The sequence below is a fragment of the Cydia strobilella genome, chromosome 2 (assembly GCF_947568885.1).
Source record: "Cydia strobilella chromosome 2, ilCydStro3.1, whole genome shotgun sequence".
Classification (NCBI taxonomy): Eukaryota; Metazoa; Arthropoda; class Insecta; order Lepidoptera; family Tortricidae; genus Cydia; species Cydia strobilella.
The window spans coordinates 10,106,848-10,125,373 of NC_086042.1; the positions used below are offsets into that span (position 1 = coordinate 10,106,848).

General features: G+C 37.4%; 1 protein-coding gene across 1 annotated transcript; it reads left to right on the forward strand.

Moving 5' to 3' along the window:
* Positions 1 to 710: 710 nt before the first annotated feature.
* On the forward strand, positions 711 to 9,178 carry LOC134750947 (proton-coupled folate transporter-like). Its single transcript, XM_063686211.1, has 9 exons — positions 711 to 923; positions 1,386 to 1,617; positions 2,442 to 2,735; positions 4,750 to 4,902; positions 5,278 to 5,470; positions 5,961 to 6,062; positions 7,703 to 7,840; positions 8,077 to 8,160; positions 8,842 to 9,178. Exons 1-9 carry the CDS (start codon positions 880 to 882, stop codon positions 9,129 to 9,131), a joined length of 1,530 nt encoding a protein of 509 aa, XP_063542281.1. The 5' UTR covers positions 711 to 879; the 3' UTR covers positions 9,132 to 9,178.
* The last annotated feature ends 9,348 nt before the right edge of the window (positions 9,179 to 18,526 follow it).

An 18,526-nucleotide genomic window follows, 5' to 3' on the forward strand; every position in this document is an offset into this window, starting at 1 on the left:
AGTCCTTTTGACAAACGGCAATGTACCTTTTGTCTAATAAACGAATTATTAACAGTGTGCGGCCCGCTGCAATCTTGCTAACCGCTATGTGGCCCTTGGCTGCTAAAAGCAAATTTATCGCAAATTTATCAGAACCGTACCGTCCTTACCGTCGTAGTTAGACATATTGACATTCGTTTTCGTAGAGTTCGTCTACGCTAAGTTTACATCAACTTGGCAGTGACAATGCTTACATATCCCATATCCAGTCATCCTTTATACTACTTGGCATGAACACTTAGTTTTGACTCTTACATTTTTCGACTTTAACACTAAGTACATATATTCTTTCTCTGACTTATGCATCTTATAGAATGTAGCTGAATGGTCACGAACTAGAGGTATAATCGAACGTAAGTGAAACCAATTGACCGACAGTTACGCGGCTACTTGGATATCAGCTGTTTCGCATCCTGGCGCGTGTGAAACAGACCATTGTATAATCTCGACCTCTAGACCTCGCACTATATCTGCGACCGCGGCTGAACAAGGGCCTATACTCACCTCACCGATAGTTGCATGCGATTTTAGATAATTGTCGGCTGAGTAGGTGCAACGAATACAATTGATCGATCAAATGCCGAAATGTAACACAAATCGTATGCAATTATCGGTGAGGTGAGAAGAGGCCCCAAGCCCCAAAGCAACGCCTTGTCTCCGATACAATTTGAACAGAGGTGACAGACAGTGGATCTTATCAGTTCACATGTAAAAGCGGCGCGATACTGGAAACCCGCGCGTGTGGTTGTGATGTTAATGTGTGCATGTTAATGCTAAATAATGTTATTAAAACATTAAGTGTAATCTAATTTACATGTGTAAATATATTTACTGCGGGACATGACTACCAACGGTGTTGATATCCACGAGTTGGAAAAGTTTAAGTAAAATTATTATTTCTTAGTTAGAATACATATATATCAAAAGTAAATAGATAAGTAGTTATGTCAATTAATTCTAATGTGAAATATTGTCCCAAATCTAACAAAGCAGTTGGTTTAAGCGACTCCCGTTTACGAAAGTATCTAGGTATTTTGCTGCTTACATTTATAGTTTTCCGGTAAAAGAAGAAGAGGTATCGAAATTGGAAAAACCGAGTGGTTACCTTTGTATCCGTCAGGCACTGAAGCGTTTCCCGGCCTTTGATAAGACATAAAGTCCGTCAGGCACTGAAGCGTTTTATTTCAGATCATAGAAATCATTAGACAGCTTTTTATTCACTTGAGCTAGAATTGTGCAGCAACTCCTGTATATAAATGACAAGAAAATTTTATATTTACCCGTATATCCATTTTAATATTAGTCACTTGTCTTACTTTTTAATTTTTATTTTTAAACGATTTCAGTTCAAGTGGCGATTGTCTCTCAGAAGTCCAAAAAAAAGAAGAATGCAAAGAACCAAAGCCACGAAAATGGAAAATAATTATGGAACCGGCTCTTATAGGCGCTATGGTAGCCATAAACCTTTCACAGACCTCACTGCAGATCCTGTACTTGCGCACGGCCTGCATGGTTGACCTCAACATCGCTCCAGAAATATGCGACAAAGGCGTTGGAGAGGAGTTCAGAAGCGCAGAGGTAATCAAATAATACCGGTATCTAAGAGGATATAATAGAAGTTATATCTATCTTTGCCGGTATTGTCATCTCGTATCGAGTGATAATGTATAGATAGTGTTGCATAACGTGGCGTATCGATTATCGAATATATAGAAATTGAATAAAGTGCTGTTTGTCTATGGACTTTGGATAAATACAGGTCCTGTATCACAAGGCAGTGATACCAAAAAAGATACGAGGATGTCGCAATACGATATAGCTTTTATAATGGCGGCATACTTATTGAATAATGATTTTTGTTGGTACGACGTCTTTTAGTAACATAATTATTTAAGGTTTTTTCATAGAGGTTTTTTATTTTAACGTTTTTTTTTATACCACGTCGGTGGTAATCAAGCATACGGCCCGCCTGATGGTAAGCAGTGAGTGAGTGAGTTCAACTTCACAGTATTTCATTGCAGTATTCATCATAATATATATTTGTATAAAATTACTAGTAAAATATGCAATCTACAAACTAACCTATATTGTTTACTCTATACAAGTTCATATAAAAACACACAAAGGTGAGATATTATTGGCCGGTACTGTAAGTAAAAGTGGGGTGGGTGGGTGGTAGACTGAATAATTTTAAAGTTAAATAGATTTCCCTCTGGATTGTAAGGTCACACACAGGTTCAAAACTAGTGCCTGAGCTGTTCTAGAGATTTGGCTGATGAACGGACTGTTTTTGAAAAAACAAACACGAAAGTAATATGAGTTGACTATTGTCCCTCTAATGGAATGGTTGTATTTATTTGAAAATTTAAGTAGTTAACTGTTTACCTGGTTCTGTATTTCAGGCAGCAAGTCAGATGGTCGTTTCACAAGTCAACGTCAGTCGAAGTTTTGTAGGAGCACTAATTTCCACCATCATATTACTATTCGTCGGGCCATGGAGTGACTGCAGTGGCAGAAGAAAACCAATTATGATTCTACCTTTAGTGGGCATGTGCGTGATGTCAACGTGCACCATTCTTCTGAGTATCTTCCCGGGCTTCAATGCCACGCAAACTTTGTACGCAGTGCAGATACCTATGTCTCTCGGAGGAAATTTCGGTCTCATGCTGGCGGGCGCTTTCAGCCACATCGGAGATGTAAGGAACATTTTAACTTAAACAGTTTTTCCGTTTGTGGTCTAACAATTTTCAATATAAGTAGTTGGTTAAACCAAAGATATATGTAACTCCGTATAAGATAAGTAAAGTCTAAGGGAAAAACGTGCCTCGGAAAATCAAGAAATATGGTCGAATAAATGGCACCTATTCATCTGTTTTTAAGGGGACTTCTCCTCTACCGACAAACTGTCTTGCAGTTTGGCTGAATAAGTAAATGTTAAATAGGGTTTATTTCGCCAGAATAAATTATTTATTTATTAATTTATTTTATTTTTATTTTTTTGGCCTATACTCGTGTAGTACATGGCAAACCAAAGGCAAAGTGTACAAACAAGCAATAAGACCCGCTCTTCTGTATGGTTCTGAGTGTTGGCCATCGAAAAAGACAGATGAACAGAAACTGCATACTACAGAGATAAAAATGCTGCGCTGGGCTGGCGGAGTTTCTAGGATGGATAACATTAGAAACGAATACATAAGAGGAACCTTCAAAGTCGCTAAAATCGAAGACAAACTCCGCGAAAACCGCCTGAGATGGTATGGGCATGACATGAGAAGAAGTGAAGACCACATGACGAGAAAAGTAATGACCATTCAGGAGGGAAAAAGAGGTTCAGGCCGACCCCCCGCGACTTGGAGTCAGACCATTAAAAAGGACCTGAAATTGGTGGAGGTAGATACGGAGACAACACAAAACCGTACATTGTGGCGTAAACGTACAAGGAGGGCTGACCCCAAATGATATGGGACATATACAGCCAGGAAGAAGAAGAAGAGAAGAAGACCCGTGTACATGGCGTTGGCGACACCGTTTGATATTAAACAATGTTAACACATATCATCATATCCGTGAAAGAACAGTATTTAGACTATTATGCAATTTTATATAGAATTAATGTTTATGGATATACGCCATACGAATAAATAAGTGAAAGAACATGGGTCAAAGTCGATAGTTAGTGATCAGTGGAATAGTGCAAGTGTGCCTTAGTATTTAATCATAATGTTGTTGGTTTATCTTATTATGTTTATATATAATATTTGACTTTTCGGTTCAATTTTTCGTTATAATTTATGAATCTCTCCTGCGCCAACATTTATGTCCCTGTTTGACTGTTGACTGGTAAAGAATGCCTTTTGGCATTGAGTCCGCTATTTGTACATTTTTCTTTGTTTTTGCAATAAAGTTTAAATAAATATTTTATTTTATTTTATATTTTTTAGTATTTACATTTTCGTAATAGAAAAAGGACGGTTTATTTTGTTTTAGCTAAGTAATCATACTTTTTTTTCAGCCAAAGCTCGGATTTAAACTCTTCCTTTTATGGACACAACTACACTCCGGCTTACAGTAATAACATATACTAATCTATGACTGGCTAGCGAGTCGTGTCACAAAAAACGGCCCTGTGCGCGTGTCGGACCACGCATAGTGGAGGCATAGAGTAACTTATACTAGAGCGGTACTGTCATAGTAAATTTTGTAACCCCAGTAAATTCACTGCCATCTGTCGACACACTTTAAAACTAAAAATGAAGATTTATAAAAATACGATAGAATGTATTTAAATATAGATAAATGATTTTTTTTATTTGCATTAATTATTTTTATGATTTTGACCCATGATCTATCACTGATATGCGTTAAAATTGTTAAATAACAAACGAAACCGTCAACGCCATCTATACGACTGTAGGCCAAAACTAGTAGCGCCCTCTGAACGAGAATCAAATTTTCTTGATTTTCGAGGCACGTATTTTCCTTAGACTGTATCCATCTATTACGGAGTTATATCTTTGGAGGGGTTCATACGTTCATACAAAAAAAGAAAGGGCACGTATGCCTGGCCTAAGTATTTGATGAGAAGAGCAGTAAATTGCTTATGCCTGCGTTTATGCCGTTATATTTCATTTGATCTGGGGCTTTCTTTTCCATCGCCAAGTACCTATTAGCATATATTTTCGACACTCTGATATTCTCTTTATATTTCAGGTGTGCCACGCAACAGGCCGAGACGTCACCCGCACCATGGGCACACACCGCGCGGCCATGCAAATAGCGCACGTCATGGGCGCCGTGAGCGGCCCGCTGCTCTACCACCAACTAGGATTCCATGGTGTGTTTCCTATTGCATTATTCCTGCAGGTACTTAATATGATTATTTAGAGTAAGGTCAGTCAGAGTAATTGCATATATTGGCCAGATGCAACTAGGTACTCCTGAAATACAGCACACTTTCGCCTTAAATAGGAAAGTCCACGTAACAAAAATGCATCCTGTTTTACTTAAGTAGTTTTGCATTTGCCCCATAGTTGCAATTACCATGACTGAATTTACAACGTTTTATTTATTCCCTTGTTGTATCTTCAGCAAACGCTGACGTATAATAAAAGAAATAGTTGACTGACATACGGGCAACCTTTTTCAAACTAAGTTGTACCAAAGAATCACAAATACACAAATTGTGTGAATAGTTGGTATATGAGATATATGTACTTAACTACAACATTTTAATTTCAGTTTTCGTCTCTGATATTCGTGATAGTGTACGTGAAGGACGTGAACGTGAACACGGCCAACAAGGTGTCTGTGGTCAACTGGCGGCTTCCATTCATGGCCATTAAGAGCGTAGTGCGGGCGCGGCAGGAGTACAGGAGATCCATCATATTCCTCATGCTGCTGGTGGGGCTGTCAGACAAGCTGCTGTTGTCTAGTAAGTTTGTTAGGGCACGGTAACAAGGTGTCCGTGGTCAACTGGTGGCTGCCCTTTCTGGCCATTAAGAGCCTAATGCGGACACGAACGGACTACAGGAGGACCATCGTATTCCTCATGCTGCACTTGTGGACTGACTGTTGCTGTCTATTTTTAAGTATTGTCAATGAGGGTTGAATAATATTCCTACTGGTTATGTCTTCCAGATAGTGTCTGATTTGTCTGCCTCAAGTGGGCCCAGCAGGACTGCAGAAGGACCATATATCAAAAAACACATTTCCTTTTCCTCTTCATGTCTCTTTAAGATGCTGGTTGCGCTGTTGGACTGGCTGTGTTGCTATCTTAAGCTTTGTGTCGTTTTAATGCCACTTTTTAATTACCTAATGGTATAGTCGTATTTTCGAGTTTTCATAACCAGATCAGATATAAAAACAACAACGCAGCAACTATTTATACTTATTTTCTATAAACTGTTCATTTTATATTTCAGCCGAAGTAGTGCTGGCCTTCATGTACTACAGGAAAAAGTTCAACTGGGATGACATCACATTTGGATTATTCCTCGCCTACCGGAATATTGTCAGTTTCCTAGGTAAAAACCGTTTTTTTTTTAATATAGAGAGCTTCAATACTCGTATATTTTTAAGGAGCTAGAGCTAGCTAATAACTCTTTCATAAAATGATACAACACAGTTGTCTTATTTCTGTTTTAGAAATGTGTTAAATTGATTTGTATTTTAGGGGTTTTTAGGGTTTTGCTGTTTTCCTTCATAAAAATTTTTTTTACAGTAAAAAAGCAAGTTCTTCTAAATGATACCCCACTTGACCTAGTAACTAGATAAGAGTTCCTTGTTACCTTTTTGGTACGGCACCCTAAACTTTTTTAGTAACTATAGTTGTATCAAAGGTATTTAAACTTTGTTAAGTAACGAAAAATCAACCTACGTGCAACTGAACTAACACAGAATGCAACTAAAAAGCGAAAAAAATGGGTCAAAATTGAGAAAACATCAACGGTTAAATTTTATGTTATTAGTGGGCCTGGGCACATTTTTTAAAATTTATAACAGTTAAACTGAAATAGATGTCATATATTAAAGAAATATATGTTCCCAAAGTTGGTTATAACAGTTAAATTAATAAATATTTAATAATTTATTTTTTATATAGTATAATTATGTATTCACGTTGAAAACTACATTTGCCGTTTAAAATTTTATAAATTAACGTAAAAAATTTAACATTTAAATCAAATTTACTGATCTGTTAAACAAATCAGACCCAATTGAAACCATCTTTAGAGCGTTTTCACATTGTCCGATCCGATATCGGATGTCGGAAGGAAGTAAAATGTAAGATATACTTATGTGTTTCACTGTATTTATGTATGCATTTAATAAATTATGATTACTAAAACACGATAATATGCCAATGGCACTCTCCTGGAGCTGTTTTTGTCATAGGCGCCTTCCGACATCCGATATCGGAAAGGCGCTTTCGATTAATTCAGCCATGTCGGAGGACGGAGTTCCCGTCAGCCGTCGTACCCATTATATTTGCTTGTGTGCGTATGTGTAGGCATGCTTGTTGTAGAGTCTGCGTGACCGCTAAAGACGGCGCCCGCGCCCTGGCACGCCCCCGCGGCCTGACTACGCGTATAGGATGCTACATCCGATATCGGATCGGACAATGTGAAAACGCTCTAACGCTTACTTTACTTTTTGAGATAGCTTACTCAAATCTCAATATAAGCACTAGGCCCTAATATTTAAATCCCGGTTATTACGATCAGTTTAATACGATTTCCCGCGTAATACGCCATTTTTCAATTGTAGGTACCTCGTGCTTTCACACATTTTTAGGGTTACGTACCTCAAACACCCTTATAGAATCACTTTGATTTCTGTCCGTCCGTCTGTCCGTCTGTCAAGACCATTTATCTCGGGAACGCGTTGAAGTATCGAGTTGAAATTAAAATCATATACTTACTACAGTCCCTAAAAGTTGTAAATAAATCAAATTTCTAAGCTAACGTAAAAATAGACGGCGACGACGCATAAATGCGGCAAAAAACGTAAATTTCGACACTCTCAAACTCAAGGGAATCAAAATTGATAGGGTAATTCCCTTTGACCTAGAAGTATGAGATTTGGGAAGTAATATCGAAATAAAATCTGAAAACTGTAAATTTATAAAAAAAATTTTTTTATTGTATTCGTATTTGTATTGCAGGAACGATGTTGATCCTGACACTGCTGAAGCGGCGGCTGCGGCTGTCGGACGAGGCGGTGGGCGTGCTGAGCTGCCTGTCCTACCTGCTGGCCACGTCCGGCCTCATCGCAGCTAAATACACATATGTAGTTTTCTTACGTAAGTATACGATCTTTGTTCGTGATGGCCTGGCCCCTATAAAAAATTCGTAAATTGGATCAGCCACGAAGTGAAAAATGTCCTTCCTGTTAAGGGAACAGCGAAGCAGGAAGTCAAAACATATGTTAGAGTAAGTATGTTAGAGTAAAACATAGTCACAGTCATTTCACGTTTAGATAATTAATATGTCACAACTATATGTACTCAGGTACTAATTACTTATATTTTGGTTTCAGTTGCTTTGGTGGGCATCATAAGCCAGGGCTCTCAAGTTGTACAAAGACCTATTTTGAATAAACAAATTTTGTCAACCGAACAAGGTGTGTATATAAATTAAATAAGGGTATACTTTATTTTTTAATTCTTAGGTTAAGTTTTAATTCTTACATTCGCTTCATGAGTAAATTTAATGCTGAACAGCGGCAAGGAAAACACACATTGCTGCGGGCAATTTTTGCTACAAATTGATGTTTACTTACGTAGGCGTAGAGCTCTCGTAGCACAGTCACAGATGATTGAGAATCAAGAAAATTGTTAAAAAGGTTAGGCATGGGCAAAGATTTGAAGCGGAACAGTGGAATATTTTTTGCGGAATTTACTTAACATTTTAAAAACCTGATTGGAATTCGATCAGAAACGGCTGCGCGTAGCGGGTTGCAATACTAATAGGTGACTTTTGAATGGCTACTGCAGCAGTATTACTGCGTAACGTAGCAACAGTAGGTTTTAATACTTCTGCAGTCGTCATCCGAACACCTCCGTCACTTAACGCGAAACCTAAAGAGGGCGACGCGACACACTGATTCCTGAATAGAATTTTATTTCAACTGGTTGTCTACTGTGTTACTATGGGCTGTCAACTGTAACAAGTGTCAGTCTATCTAAAACAGGGCAAGTTTTGACAGACAATCACATTCATCTCCTATAATTCTATGCTAACTTGTAAACAATTATAAATATTATCTGTTTCATTTAAAGTAACAATGACTATTAATTTTCAGGTAAAATCTACAGTGTTCTGGGAGCTCTCGAATCGGCAACCCTTATCGTAGCATCTCCCCTCTACAACTACCTGTATAGCAGAACTGTCAAGACCATGCCCGATGCATGGCTGTTGCCGTGCCTTGCTTTAGCTATTATACAATTATTATCATTCCTTGTTACTAGGAAACTAATACAAAAGAGTAATTATCAGGAACCGCATGCACCGCATGAAAAACCATTAGTCGCTCTACAAGATCTTTTAGAAGATAATTGTGAATTAGTAAAGAAAGATGAAAATGTAACATAAAGCCAAAGAATCAAATCGGCTTTGCCGAAAAGATAACATGATATTGTGAAATCCATTCCGCCATTTGTACATTTTTCTGTGTTTGTGAAATAAAGTTTAAATAAATAAATAAATCGAATATAAATGTTTGCTTAACATTTGCAATATTTTTACATACTACAGACCCAAATATAATTTGAGTCATTTACAGCAGGTTCTTGTCTCTTCTGTGTCATACTCAAAGCTTAAGAGCAATAAGGCCAAGCGTTCTTTTAAGACCTAAAGTACTTCCGCAAGCTTAGTGACTTAAATACGGTACTCGACTGAAAAGCTCTCTATTATATTACGATTGTATAAAAACTATTATTTAACAATGAACAACCTGTTCTTTCAACTGTTTTAAAAATAAACCTTTATTTCATTTAAATCGTGAGTATGAATATTTATTTGAAAACTGAATCTAAGAGAAGTTATATAGGCAATCTAAGGCAATCATCAGCAACTATCGGTTGCAAAATTTAGTAAGTAATCGAACTCAAGACTACTTTTATTTTATAGCGACCCGCCCCGGCTTCGCACGGGTAGCTCAACTAATTTACACAAAACCTTTACAAATTATACATATCAACCTTCCTCTTGAATCACTCTATCTATCTATTAAAAAAAAACCCATCAAAATTCGTTGCGTAGTTTTAAAGATGTAAGCATACATAGGGACAGACGGACAGACAGCGCAGCGGAAAGCGACTTTGTTTTAAACTATGTAGATGACACAGATTACAGATAATACGGCATAATAGTTAATCGTGTCGTGGTGTGGTGTCGTGTTTCGGAGGTTCCGGGGCATACTGCTGAATCCGATACAAGAGCAGCCGATTCAACGGAGCCACGCCGTTTTGTCGTATAAATAGATAATACATTATGTATGTTAATGTAAGGTATTTGTAATATGGGCCTTGTTCAGGTGATTCAAATTTTTAAATAAATAAATAATAGTTAATATAAAAGTTTTAAAAACCTGGGAAACTATAATACATCCTTAATACATAGATGTAGGTAAAAACCTTAATACACAACTAACATATCAATTTGATAATCATTTCGAACATCAGTCGTCCAAGGTAGTACTTGCGTAGCAAATGTATAAAATTTAATAACTTATACTAAACACTAATCAATGTGAAAACAGGCCCTAAGGCAAGGAAATACCCTCGTAGGGGCCTTATCAGATAAAATAGTACATTTCGATGCTAGTGCGGAAAGTATGTCATTACCTCACGAGTACCGAGGTACGAGATATCGGGACTAGTGAAGAATGACATTTCCGCTCGTGTATCGAACGACGTTTTTTAATACAGTTGTGAAAATAGTTATTTTCCCCTCACTAGCTCGGAAAGCCGTCTTTTATCCTTTAAAACAAGCGGGGAAAAACGCATTTTATCCACTAGTGGGGAAAGTAATTTGACCTTGGATGGAGCGTGTTTAAGTAGCTTGACAGATAACAAAACGTAAAACGCTCATAATAATGGTTCGTTCGATATTAATTATCATTAAATAAATGGTTTGAGTATTTAATAAAAAATACCAGATTTAGCTTTATTTAATGATTTTAAGTCATAAACCTTAAAATTCCATAATAAACGTTTGTTTTTTAATAATTATGTTATTTTATATAATTCTGAACGCACATGTTAAGTCGATGCAATTTCAAAACGCATCATTGACATTTCATACGTCAGAAATGTCAACATTGTCAACCAAATTTTTACTTCCAGAGTTTTTTGTTATAATATCGTAAAAAATGAGTGATTCCAGTTGATGAAGATGATCTAACGCCTGTGGATGTTGCACTTTCCTCGCTATAGTGAGGGGAAAAGTTTTGTGTTACACACGGGTGCAAATGTATTTTACTTCTCGTGTGTTTAAACACTCGCTACGCTCAGGATTCTATTTTAGAACCACTCGCTTCGCTCGTGGTTCATCTATAGAATCCTTTCGCTTGCTCGTGTTTTAATTCCACACTCGCGGGTAAAATACAACTTTGCACCCTTGTATAACAAATAACTATTACGATACAAGTGCGGAAAAGAGGAAATTTAAAACGAGTGGCGATAAATTAAAACACGACCGCAGGGAGTGTTTTAAATCGACACGAGTTGCGAATTACCTAATCGCACGTGTATCGTACAACGTTTTACAGTACATATGGCCCTTTAAACTTTCGACATATGCACGAAAAGTCACTAGTGCGAGAAAGTAGCACCTTATATGTATTGTAAAATAAGAAACACTACAAGTAAAGAATTCGAAACTTTTATATTATTAATCCTGTATCATGTAATACAGTCGAAAAATAATGATTTTGTCCAAAAATCAATTCCTGGGTCAAAGGGGGCGTGGCTAAAAAGAGCGTGGCTTGGGACCAAAAGGGGTGTAGCCAAAAAAAGGTGGCGTGGCCGAAATGGGCGTGGCTTGGGCCAAACTGGGCGTGGCACAAAGGGGTGCTACTTTACGTAGTTGTTTAGCGTGCGGAAAGTTGGTTTTCGTGAACTAGTGGTTCGTGAACCACACCTCCAAGCCACGCCTGGCTTGGGGTAAAACGGGTATGTCAAAAAGGAGCGTGGCACAAAGGGCGTGGCTTGGGGATGTGGCCCTCCCTCGCCCCTCCCCCTGTGCGCTGGAACTCTCTAATCTACCCTACTACGGTCAAAATTAAATAAAAAAGTTGGAAAAGTAAAAAGCACGCTAAACAGCTACGTAAAGTAGCACTCTTTGAGCAACTGTATTAAGAATAGGTATTATTAAAGTTTCATGGTTTCACCTTTAGTTCTACCTGTGAAAGGCTTGGTTAGGGCTCCCTATGAAATCGTATGTATGGTTATTTTGGAATATAATTAGGTACTGACTATAAATTCACGATTGTTTACTAATCTGAATACAACCTAGCCTATTTATCTAATTGATACTAGATATCGCGTTTGCGTATGGTGAATGATATCTTATTTGTTAAGAGGTAACCCACATTTCAAGATATACGTTCTTACCCGTGGGGGTAAATAAACTAAGCCAGCCAATAGATTGCATGATAAGTTGTTATGAAAACATTGATTTTCCAGAACTGCGCAAATAGGTATAGGTGTTCATAAAATTTATATGATAATCAGCAATTTTTTTGGAACTGTCTTGGGTGTGATAAGAAAGATAGGTATCCAAATTACTTTAGGCAAAAATATAGTTATTTATGGAATGGGAGTTAATGATCAGAATGGAAATTGTACAACAAATCCATTAAAAACCAAAATTTTGATTGCATATATGGTAAAAAAACCTACTTACAAAGTACAGTGCTCTAGAGCAGAAACGTATCATTTTCTGCCCACTTTTTAGACCAACAACGACCCATTTTTAGAGCATGAAAAATTAAAATAGTTTTTTTAATACAGTTGCTCAAAAAGTGCTACTTAACATACCTGTTTGGTTGAAACGTGGTTTTTGCGAACTAGTGCTTCACTTTTCCAATTTTTTAAATGTATAGTTGTTCGAATTCATGACTACTTAATTAGTACTTATTGATGAGTGTTAATATTAGTTTCCTTTAAATGTCGTAATCAACATAAAAACCTACTGTTAATGTAAGAATACGAAAAATATACATACTTAATTACTTACCTCTTCATCATTATAACACGTTTATTTATTAATATTGAATATGGAAAAACCGTTCTTAATAAGTTGTCTGAATGGAACGGAATAGCTGCCGAAACGCCTGTCTAAGAAACGGCGTTTTTTTCTTACTGCAAGCATGTTTTAAGTTTCCAATGATGTTACAGAATCACTACATAGTATAATACAAAGTCGCTTTCCGCTGTCTGTCCGTCCGTCTGTCCCTATGTATGCTTAGATATTTAAAACTACGCAACGGATTTTGATGCGTTTTTTTTTTCATAAATAAAGTGATTCAAGAGGAAGGTTTATATGTATAATTTGTAAAGGTTTTGTGTAAATTATTTGAACTACCCGTGCGAAGCCCGGGTCGCTAGTGAATAATACGAGTATAAAAGTTTCGAATTCCTTACTTGTTGTTTTTCTTATTTTTCCGCAACTGTATTAAAAAACGTCGTTCGATACACGTGCGGCCTACGGCTCGTGGCAAGATATCTCGGCTCGGCAAGATACACGTGCGGCAATGTCATTCTTCACGAGTATCGAGATTCACGGGACGAGTGAAGTAATGACATACTTTCCGCACTAGCATCGAAATGTACTAATAGTACATATGGTGTTATTTACCGCCCGTGCGGTATAGTTACCGCACTAGTGCTAGTGCACTATACGTTCGTATGTCAAAAATTTTAAGGGCCATATGTACTGTAAAACGTTGTAAAATAACCGTGCGAAATAGTACATTTCGATGCTAGTGCGGAAAGTATGTCATTACTTCACGAGTACCGAGATATCTTGTCACATGCCGTAGGCGAGTGGCAAGACTCGGGACGAGTGAAGAATGACATTTCCGCACGTGTATCGAACGACGTTTTTTAATACAGTTGCGAAAAAATAAGAAAAGCAACAAGTAAGGAATGGAATTCGAAACTTTTATATTATTAATTCTGTGACATCATTGACATTGACATTATGAAGAAGTGTTTTTCTAGCTTTTATTATTATTAAAACCACTTCAATGAAAGTTTTTTTTAAATGCATGTTCTATAAGACAGAAACAATTGTAAATATTAAAACATTGTACTATTATTACCTAAATATCGTTATTTATGATTATTTGCGTATCGTATATTTATAAAAACAATATCGAATGTTGCCTTTGGAAACTTAAAACATTCTTGCAGTAAGAAAATACGCCTCTTCTTTGACAGGCGTTCCGTTCCATTCAGACAACTTATTAAGAACGGTTTTTCAACATTAAAAAATAAACGTAATACTTATAATGATGAAGAGGTAAGTAATAAAATATGAAATATGCATATTTTTCGTTTTGTTGATTACGACGTTTAAAGGAAACTAATATTAACACTCATCAATAAGTAGTCATGAATTGGAATAAGTAAAAATTTAATAAAATTGGAAAAGTAAAAAGCACTAGTTCGCGAAAACCAACTTTCCGCACGCTACACAGCCACAAAAAGTAGCAAAAAAGGGTTTTTCCTTCTAACTTTTAAACCGTCGTTCCAAAAAATATCAAAAAATCACAAAAATAGTGCCTAATAAACAAATTCGAAAAAAGTTAAAACACTTATTTTTAGTCAACCTGTATAACGTATCTCCTACAGGTCATGTCATGAGATGGCAGACGCACGGTCTCTGTTGCAAACGAACATTTTCGTGATCCAGTCCATACATTCGATTGGCGAATTCTGAAAAATATTGTCAAACAACAAGCTCAAGCAAGACTAATCGGGAAGATGATGCACTATATACGCTCTGTTTCATCAATGCCCTATCTGTTAAAGTAAAAAGTCACTTCTCAAGCCCTGTTTTACCTGCATTGTATGTGAGGTCTTTTGACGACCGGTCTGGCCTAGTGGGTAGCGACACTAGCGACCCTGGCAGAAGCCGATGGTCCCGGGTTCGAATCCCGGTAAGGGCATTTATTTGTGTGAGTCATGGGTGTTTTGTATGTACATATATAAGTATCGATTTATCTATATACCTAGTTATGTATAATCGTCGCCTAGTACTCATAGTATAAGCTTTTCTTAGTTTGGGGCTAGGTCGATGCGTGTCCACGAATATTTATTATTAATATTGTATCTACTTTGCATCCGGTTTCTTTCAATATTGTGAAATCTATATTTAATTTTAGGTTGTGAGATAATAAGTTCTGCCGATTTTGTCAATGATAAGCTAAATCTTCCATTGAATCAACAATCAACGATATCACAAGGATCGGATCTAATGTCTTGATTTCGATATCAAAAATACATTTCACATACGTTTTATCTTGCCGACATTCTATTTTCAGACCGATCATATTAGTGATATATTTTTGTTGTAAAGTATTAACCTTTTTTAATAAGTATAGCGTATTACGAAAACTACTTGAATATCATAAGGGATGTGGGTGATCCGATAAAGATATTCAATCATAAGCCGATAACGCATCCATATAAATACTGGCGGCAATTTGTAATTTGTCATCATTGGCTCAAAAAGTCAGTACACCAAGCAAGTCCAGCAATCAACCATTGTTGCCACTGACAACTTTCGACGACCTCGTATTAAAACCATATACAATCATGTAAGTATTTAGCTATATTAATGTTTGCTGTCCAGCTCTACTTTTCAATAGTCAATTTCTGCCTGAATGAATGAAACTTTACAATTTAATTTAATTTATTCTCAGAATGCAGCGCAACGGATTTAACCCTTGCTTCGCTGGCGGTTTCACCGGACCCATCCCTATGTCTCGGCCGGCAGCTCACTTCGGTGGCGGCAGGCCGGTGCAGTACGGACCGTGTTTCGGAACCCCGGTGCCCCAGGCCACGTTCCAGGCCGGCTCGTGCTTCATGCCCGCCTCGGTACTCCGCCGGCCCATGCCCGCCATGCCCGGCCCGAACCCCTGCAGCACAGCGCCGTCGGCACCGCACCGCTTCGATCCCTGCTTTCAATAATTTCTTTCTATAAATATTGTCAATGGGAATGTGGAGCATACTTTATACTTTTTGGCGCCGACTAATTACTACGAATCTCGATATTAATAACCTTTGTATAAAAATAGTTACTCTATAAGATTTCGTAAATATGTTTTAGATTTAAATAATTTCCTACTCGTAATAAATACAAATAATAAGTACTTACTCACTTTGTTTTATTTTCTTGCTTATGTAGTAAGCAAAGCATGAGCCATGAAATGCCAGGGAACCTGACTTGTCAGAATGAAAAAAAAGATAATAATAATGCAGCTTGTGGCGAGCTGTTGGGGAATGACGACGCCACGAACCCGAGTGCTCCAGAGAGTCGGTCAGGGTCTCCGTCTCCGGCGTGTCTTCGTCGGTCGGAGTGGACCCCTAGGGGACCTGCAGGACTCTCAGCTCTGGCTTGCCTTCATTGGCCGTCCAGAGGGGAGTCGTAAGAGCTATATGCTCCAGGGGTGGAAGTGTTAAAGGGCATAACGCCGCGAGTAACTTCGGAGAAAGCTCAGCACACCTCTCGACACCGCTGAGCCGCTCACGCCGGTGTTGCGCCTGGCCGTCTTTACGATGGCGTATCAGGTGCCCATCTAATGAGTGGCGAGTCACCGCCTGCCTCGATAACTTGTGCAAGCAATGTTATGGCAGGTGTCCGGACTTCTTTGCAATAGCCCAGTCTTTTTTCCACCCAATCTTAAACCATAGACCAGTACTCTGTCCATATTCTCTACAATAGCTTCCAATGCCTGCTGAAACCGGTTCAAGGGTATCTATTGATGTACCCGCGAAAGGGTTCCAGCAGGCGTTCTACATGACATCAAATCACTCCAAACGGACTCTACGTTTTGGATCTATATCTCCACGCACGCCTTATAAATGACCGGGCTCGAAAGACCCGAGAGTTTTAAAACGGAGATACACATAATAATAATGTGCCACAGATAGGTAGGTAAATATTTTTCAAAAATACTTATTTGCGGTACTTGTCTGTTTGAGCGTAGACTGCGGCTGTACTTGGCTTTCTGGCGGAACATGGGACGGGTGGGATTACTTTTGGGTAATGATTACTTTTATTTCAGCGATTGTTATTAACAAATTGTGACATAATAAAGAATCTTGAAAGAAGAAATTTTCAATCGAGTACCGTGTTCAGGCCACATGCTGGGCTAATTATGTCACTATTCCCTGATCCTTATAAGACAGGTTACTTGGTTTAGGGCTCAGGACACTATTCCTAGGTTGTCTAACACCTAAACTCTTTTGTATATGCTTTGTGGAGACTGCATGGTAAAAACTTGTAGCAAGAAGGCAGCCATACAAGCGTACCATGGCTATGTTTGCTCCCTACTTAGATATGCCATCATCCTATGGGGAACTCGTGCCATGCAAATCGAGCGCTGATAGCTGAAAAACAATACATCAGAGCAATTTGCGATGTTGATATTATGACATCTTGCAGACCATTGTACAAAGATCTTGAGCTAATGACAGTACCTTGTATGTACATATACGAAATATGTATGTTTGTTAAAATGAACCCAGAACTTTTCAAGACGTTTCAAAATGTATGTAACCTTGAGGTACCCTGATAGGCTAGCAATACCTTGCAAACGAACAGCTTTGTATAGCAGAAACACTTTTTGTATGAGCATAAAAATTTATAATAGACTGGATAATGACATCAAGCAGTTGCCTTTGAAAATGTTTAAAGTAAAACTAAAAGCATGGCTCGTACAAAAAGCCTTATATTCCGTTGAGGAATACATGACATCTTTTGAGTGAGGTAGGTGCATGATAATTATAATATAGGCCTTGACTATGATTGTTTAAACTTAGCTTTAGTTGTAAGTTTAGTTTTTTGCATGCCAGATGCTGGTGAAATATGTGATACTTATGTATAAATTGTCTGACCACCTTTTGTACCATATTTCATGCAAAATAAAGTTATTTTCTTTCTTTCAAACAATAGAATACTCCTAAAAATGTAATACTCTTTTACTAAGTAACAAGCTGCATTTTTGATACATAAATGAATCATTTTTCATTTTCATTTTCGTTGTATAAAATACTTCCAGTTTTTAGGCTCTCATAATTTCTAATGTAATTATAATTATACTTATGTGGCACGATTAGCCAAATAATCTTCGTGGCACGTTCAAGTGATAGGCTTATTTTTATTGACCTTGTTCCTTGTTATCTAAATTGTTATGTCTATTTAATATTTTTTTATAAAGTGGCCAGTGGTTGCGATACCCACACTATATTTTCTTTTCTTTTTGTTGTTGCAACAGATGATCGAGATAAGAGGAAAGGCATATCCTAAACTCAGGTAACTTTAGTCAACAACTTACAACTATGGTCCAAATACTCCAAATCCAAGTTCCAGTGAAATATGTACAAGTAAGTATTTTTCAAATTATGTTGAGTATTTATTATAGAAAATCATTAGTATATCTAAGCTCCAAAATAAATGTAACGAGTCCAAATCAAATCGGCTCGTTAATAATCAACGTTAAAAAGTGGACCATAGTTCTGTTGTATCGTAGGACTATAGGTAAGTAGTTAAAACCTGAGTTTACGGTAGTGGAACTAGTGGTGGTGTAAGATGAACCGTTTTGAAAAAAAGTCTTGAATACTAAACTAACAAAAGATTCCATGTTATATCACCAAAACTATGACTACTAACGTAATTATTACTTGAAGAATAAATAGGTACGAGTATACACATTCATGCCTCACTTTTTTAATGTTAACCGCACGTTAACCGTT

What these genes read in the sequence shown, in the direction of transcription:
- LOC134750947 (XM_063686211.1), top strand. Translation starts at nt 880, where the DNA reads ATGACTACCAACGGTGTTGATATCCACGAGTTGGAAAAGTTTAA. An exon ending in CTTTCAGCCACATCGGAGAT is followed by an intron (nt 2,736 to 4,749) that starts GTAAGGAACATT and finishes TTTATATTTCAG; the next exon opens with GTGTGCCACGCAACAGGCCG. An exon ending in AATTTTGTCAACCGAACAAG is followed by an intron (nt 8,161 to 8,841) that starts GTGTGTATATAA and finishes ATTAATTTTCAG; the next exon opens with GTAAAATCTACAGTGTTCTG.